At 34.1% G+C, this 6649-nt stretch overlaps 1 protein-coding gene across 1 annotated transcript; it reads right to left on the reverse strand.

The window, feature by feature from the left end:
- Nucleotides 1-3135: 3135 nt before the first annotated feature.
- Nucleotides 3136-6445, reverse strand: CYP77B1 (cytochrome P450, family 77, subfamily B, polypeptide 1). The gene is made up of 2 exons (XM_039027702.2): nt 5301-6445; nt 3136-3857 (listed from the first exon to the last, which is right to left on the reverse strand). The coding sequence occupies exons 1-2, from the start codon at nt 6340-6342 to the stop codon at nt 3358-3360; spliced, it is 1542 nt and encodes a 513-aa protein (XP_038883630.1). The 5' UTR covers nt 6343-6445; the 3' UTR covers nt 3136-3357.
- Nucleotides 6446-6649: the final 204 nt, after the last annotated feature.

Consider the following 6649-nt stretch of genomic DNA (forward strand, 5'->3'; position numbering starts at 1 on the left):
ATAAAAGTATTTTAAAAATTGATTAATGTGACTAATCAAAATTAGGTGTCAAAGTCATTTTAATATGTGATATTAAATTATTTGTTTTTAATTTATTTAATTAAAATAATTTTAATTAAATAATTTCTAAAATATGAAAAATGAGTTTCATATTTTTTTTATAAAAAATTAGTTAGTGGAAAATCTAATTGTTGGATTTTCCCACTAAGTGGGTTTTGAAGTGGCTTTTGCAAAGCTTGGCACCTATTTTTTTTCATGTTAATAGAGTTTGAGATGGAGGTCATGCAAGAAGGGTTTTTGCATGTTTATGGTTTATAAATAGGTTTTAATTTTCAATTGTTAAACACTTATGTTTCGTTAATTTTTTATCATTTATCTTCCACAAAATATCTTTTGCTCTCAAAAATAATTTAGTGAAATTTCCTATCTTTCACTAAAAATTCGAACCCACAACTGTGTTCTTCAACTGGAGAATAGCAAGGATTTACCATTGGTGGTACCGATTGCTCACAGAGACGAAAATTCTTGTGGAAATTACAAAGGTTGTATTTCTAACTCTCTTTGCATGTTTAATCCTAGTTTATTTACTGTAATTAGAGCGTTATTGATTCATTGCTTGAATTGTGCATGTTGTTTTTATTCCATCAGTCACAACTTTTTGTCAATAGAACGATGTATCAGGAAGAAGAAATAGAACTCTGTTAGACATTGTTCGATTGATAAATGAGCTATGCTTAGTTGCCTAATTTGTTTTGGAAATACGCGGTAGAGACTGCTATATACTTTTTTAACATAGTTTCCACTAAGAGGATTTTTTAAACTCCATATGAGTTATGGAGAGGTCGTAAAAGTTGTTTACGACACGTAAAGGTTGTTTATGTTATTCAGAAGTTGGAAACGATCGACATGTGTGATGGTGTAAAACCCTAAGAATTAGAATGTCGTTCAACAGTATGTCTATTCGTAAATTACCCAAAAGCTGAATATTTTTTAAACCCAAAAGAAAATAAAGTATTTGTATCTACAAATGCTACTTTTCTTGAAGAAGATCACTTGAGAGATCATCAATCTTGTGATAAGTTAGTATTGTGTCAAAGTTTCCATAGAAGTTACAGAAAATCAACAAGCATGTTGTTGATTAAGTTCGTCCTACAACATCATATGCATCTTTCTCAAGAGTTGAGAGTGTCTCGACGTAGTTGGTTGGAAACTCAGAATCCTTTTTAGAGTACTTTTAAATATTTTTACCATTCATGATTTTAATATTGTGAAAAAATTCCGACCCCATGTTTCATTAGCACATTATAGGAAAAATGCAAGCCGCGACAAGGAATGGAGAAAATTAAATGGTTTCAACTAACATAAGCAAATATAGATGTGGAGGAGGTCGAAGTTAGTACTGTGTACATCCTCCACTGCTACACGTTTGACCCTTATTGCTCCAATTAAATGCCTGCATTTATTTTCTTTTGTTAAAAACTAATTCTTGAAAAACAAAAAATAAATAAAAAAGGACGACTAAAATCTAATTTTCTTTTGTTGTATTGGTTTGAAATTTTGTTAACAGTTGATTTATTTTGCCTTATTTTTCAGATTTAAATTAAATTTTATTACACATTATTAATTGTTGCTAACATATTATTACGACTATTTCATCAATAAGAGATATGTAGCATCATTAGCTACTCGTTCTTTTTTATTAAATTGAGAGTTAATTTAGACACTAACAAGTAATAAAATAGGTTGCAATCTATCTCTAGAGACAAAGAACAGTTAGGTAAAAGACATGGTGGGCATATCTTCATACTTCTTGTGAATGGAATAATAGAGTTGCGCCCCCCACCTAGAATTATGGTTAACAATTTAAAGCTCACAAAAAAAGTGGGACCCAAATTGATTATCATCCATAAATCAATTTATCATTATTTAATTTTACATTTTGTTGGCACGAAAAATTGGCACAACCCTTTAAGCTCTCCTCTCTGGTCTGGACAGATCGTTGGAGCTGACATGCAAGAGTATTCGTGATGGCGTAGTACCGAGTCGAATATACTTTAATACCTAAATTAGCATACGAAGAATTTTAATTCAACTAAGTATAAAGAGAATTACTTACTCTTCGAGACTATTGGTATTGAATTATTTATAAGGTCAAGGTTACCGCTTGGAAATATATGTGTTATATTGGGTGTTACCATCGACGTTGCATAGTACTAATGGCGAGTAAGATTCAGTCATTTCTCTTTGATGAAATTCCTCAAACTTGATTGATCGACCCTGAACTAGGGAGTTTGACTTTCCTTTTAGGACACGCAATTCTCAATGCAAGTTTTTAGCTCTATTTGGGTTTGGAGTCGATGATGGGCTTAGATCTCACCTTGGACAATCTTCAACAACTATCAAATGTTATTTTCATACTTTCAAATTTTGTTTTGAATATTTTTTTTAAAAAAAAATGTTTGAAAGTGATTTTAAAATTGATTTTAATTAGTCATTTTAAAATTGCTCTCAACCATACTTTATATTTAAAAATAAGAAAAAATTTCACAAATAGAAAAAATATCAAACTATTTACAAAATTAGCAAAAAAAAAAAAACAATGATAAACACATAGACTTCTATTAGTGCCTATCATATAGTATTAATGATAGATTTCTATTCGTTTCTATTACTAATAGGCACTGATGTACTCCTATTAGTCTCTATCAAAGAAAATTAAATTTTACTATTTTGTTAAATAATTTCTTTATTTTCTTTATTTTTGAGAATCTCCCTAAAAATAATAAATATGAATGTCCAACATGATCATAGTTTGTATTAAACAAAATCTCCACCCACATACTTATTTACTAATACAATCAACTAATATGTGGGCAAATAAATTAATAAAATAGTCAAAGAACTTTCCACAATAAAGAAAATCTCAGAACAAAACAAAATAAGGGAGTAATTAAAATGTACCAAACACACAACTAGAAAAATAATGTCCAAAAAAAGAGTATTTACCTACAAATTAAGCTCATAACTAGCGAAAAATCCTAAAAATAATAATGGCAAGTCAATTCCTTACTGGTATAAAGTTGATCAAATTCAAATTTAGAGTTGAATTTAATGAAAAATTAGAAAGTCAAAAAAGATAAAAATAGAACAAGCTTTATTATACAAGGACACGAAAGATCTATGCAGTTTTGGGTAAATACAAATAGAAATCAACAAGCAATAACTCCATTTAATAGTATACATATATTGAAAATAGTATGACAAAATTAAACAAAGACTAAAGTTATAGCCTTTCCCACAAATAGTGGCTGTTTTCCTTCCTATCAAACCCACCTTAATATTTAACCCTTCATCGCTTCATAAACCGGTCCGGTCCAATAAGATAGCCTTCAGTGGATTCTTCATAATCACCGTAAAGGCAAAAGTCTCGGTTGGGTCGGGCGGGGCTCCGGGAACCGGGACCCACTTGAAAGCGTGCACCATTTTTGCCAGCATCATGTGCACGTGCAACGTGCCCAATGTCATAGCCGGACAGATCCGTCGCCCAGCCCCGAACGGCACCATCTTGACGCCCTTAGTTCCAGTCACATCCACGCCAACGCCGTCGCCTTCCAAGAACCTGTCCGGTTGGAATGAACCCGGTTCTTCCCACGTGTCCGGGTCGTCAGATAAATGGGCCGTGTAAAACTCCACGCTGGCGTCCGCCGGGATTGTGTACCCGCCGAGCTCTGTTTCTTTGGTTGCCGCGTGTGATAGTAAGAAATGGCTTGGTGGGTGTCGCCGGAAAGTCTCTTTTACCACGGCCCCTAAATATGGCATTTTCTCTATGTCGCCTTCGGTAATCAACCCATCTTTACCTGTTACAACGTTTTACATTCAAAACTTAACTTTTAACTTTAATTACCTTAATAAATTTCAAGTTGGAACTAAAAATGTTACAACCACCACCTAATTTATTTAAATTAAAGAAAATTAATAATACTTACCTTCCAGAAATAATTAAAGGAAGGCAGTAGAATGAAGTTGGGTAATTTTATTTCCTTACATGTATGAGAGAGAAGATTGAATCTAGATATCCATTGGTTATATGAGGATATTATATGGAATTTCTCCTATTAGCTATTGTGACTTGTAAGTCAACCATACTATTCAATAATTTTTCCTCCAATGACTATCATGATATTTGTTACAGCTGAGAGAGAAATGTAAAGAGAAATTTTAAAAAATTAAAAAGAAAAATTAATAATAGTTGTGAAATTTTTCATTGGTGGTCAATAAGAAGATACCACAAATATATAAGTATTATCCAAAGAAAATAAAAAGGAAAATATTTAGTTCCATCTTAAAACTACTTAATCTTTTTGCATTATTTCATTCAATTATCTGATCAAAACTTGTCATGTGACATTATTTTTTTAAAATATTCTTTTATTATAATTTTTTGATTGGAGTAGGTTCATCAAGATAGATATATCTTGAGATATATCTCAATATTGCTCAAAAGAATACTTCTTCTCTACTCTTTCTTGGGCTTGTTTAAAATGCTGGAATGTAATCAAGATTACTAAAAATTAAAGGAGTGCTGAAATACATGAAAATCGAGAGTGGAATGAAAATGGGATAGTAAAACGTGAAAATGGTGAGAAAAAGGTTGGTTAAAAACTATCGGGACAAAATGAGATTAATATTATAAATCGAGCCCAAAACGCTCAATCAAAACTCATTCCACTATGGGCGAGACCCTTAATGTAATTCTCTTCGAAGTAGATATATATATATATAGTCTTCTACTTTTTATAAAAAAAAATAGAAAACAGCACCCATCTATAATACATCCCTATTACACCTAATTAAAATACCATATGACACCTCAGTTAAAAAAAAATTTTAAACTATTTTTTTAGTGTGTTGTGGAAAGAGAGCATGAGACTTAGGTATTATTTTTTAGCCCGACTAAAATAGTGTTATTTACAAATCAATACTATTATAATGTACAAACTATTATAACCCATAAGTTATTATAACTATGTCCCAAATACCCCTTACTTTTTACCATCCATATATTTTTTTTTCAAAAAATAAATAGTTGTCAACCTTTTTAATAGTAATAAAGTAAAAAGTAATTCCTAACTAGTTAACGATTTGCCTTAAAAGATTATAAATAAAAAAGTAAATTTCAACGCTTAATAGTTTAGAGAAATGGTGTGTATTCGTGACGTTGGAAGTAAAGTAAAGAATAAAATTAAAAAAAAAATTGATGCAATAATAAAAGGAAAAAGATACTAGGATATGAACATTACCCACAACGTTAATAATTTCGTTGTATAGTCTTTCCTGAACATCTTGATCTTGCACCAAATGAAGCAAAGCCCACTCCAAAGCCGTCGCGCTCGTATCAGTTCCAGCATTAATAACCTCTGAACAAAGCGTCACCAGTTCCTCCTCCCCCAACCGCCCTCGTCCCGGGGTTTCCAGTTCAAAAAGCGAATCAAGATACGCCGCCCCGATCGGACTAACCATCTCCGGCAACTCCTCCCTCACACTCTCATCCCCATTCCTCTCCACAAACATCCTCCTCTTCCTTATCAACGGAATCAAGCACTCCAACTGTTTCTTCCTCAGCTCCTTCGCCTGCTTCAGCTGCCGTCGAAACAAAGGCGTAAGAATCGGCAAGAAGTCTGGAAGCTTCGGCAATGTAATCAGCATCACATCCTTTAGTATGCTCTCTATAACCTTAATCTCTTGCTCGGGGATTTTGGCTCCAAAGCATATGCAGATCAAAATACTACACACTGACAACCGACAATTGCTCATAACCTCCACGAATCCCTTCTCTGAATTCTCTTTCATTAGCCTTTCGAGATGGCTTTCTATGGCCCACTTTCTTATCCAACTGCATTGCTTGATTCTCGCAGGGTTGATCAACTCTGTGACGAAGTTGCGGCGGAGCGTTCGCCAGAGAGGGCCATATTCGGCGGAGTTGACAGCGCATTTGCCGACGCTGAAGACAAGGCGGATGGGAGAGTCGGCAGGACGGCTGGCGAATAAGGGACCACGTTGCACGAGAGCTTCGTGAATGAGTTCGGCACTGGACACAATAATGAGTGTGCGTTGCCCCATTTGCATGGTGAAAATGGGACCGTATTTTTCACGTAAATCGCGTGCTATGAAGATGAATGGACGACGCTGGAGAATGACTTGGATTAGGTTTCCGACGATCGGCCAGCCCGGTGGCCCCGGCGGAAGATTCTTGGACCCGCCGCCCGTGGCAGACCAATAACGCCACCATAAGGAGAAAAAGAGGAAGGCGAAGAGGAGAACAACGGCATCTAGTAACTCCATAATAGAAGCGAGGGGGAAATGTGATCAATGTACAAAATTAATGGCGAAATTTTGGTTCGTATATAAAAGAAAAGGTGAAGGCGAGAAGAGAAGGACGGGTGGGGGCAGTGAATGAGTTTGGTTGATTAAAGAACGCACAATAAATTTCAAGAGCTACTTGCAGGGTACGGCCTAAACACACCAAGTAGTTGAGGTGATGTATTTACTTTTCAATTACCACCTTTCCCTTTGCAAAAAAGAAAGGATAGAAAAAAAAATCAATTTTTGTCCTATACTTTTAATTTAATCAAATTATCATTCAACCTTA

Source organism: Benincasa hispida, chromosome 3 (assembly GCF_027475165.1).
Source record: "Benincasa hispida cultivar pf3 chromosome 3, pf3_genome.v1.1, whole genome shotgun sequence".
Classification (NCBI taxonomy): domain Eukaryota; kingdom Viridiplantae; phylum Streptophyta; class Magnoliopsida; order Cucurbitales; family Cucurbitaceae; genus Benincasa; species Benincasa hispida.

Excerpts from the sequence above, each read along its gene's own strand:
- CYP77B1 (XM_039027702.2), bottom strand. The coding sequence starts at position 6,342 with ATGGAGTTACTAGATGCCGTTGTTCTCCTCTTCGCCTTCCTCTTTTTC. Across the intron at positions 3,858-5,300 it reads CGAAATTATTAACGTTGTGG|GTAAAGATGGGTTGATTACC; the intron begins GTAATGTTCATA and ends ACGTTGTAACAG.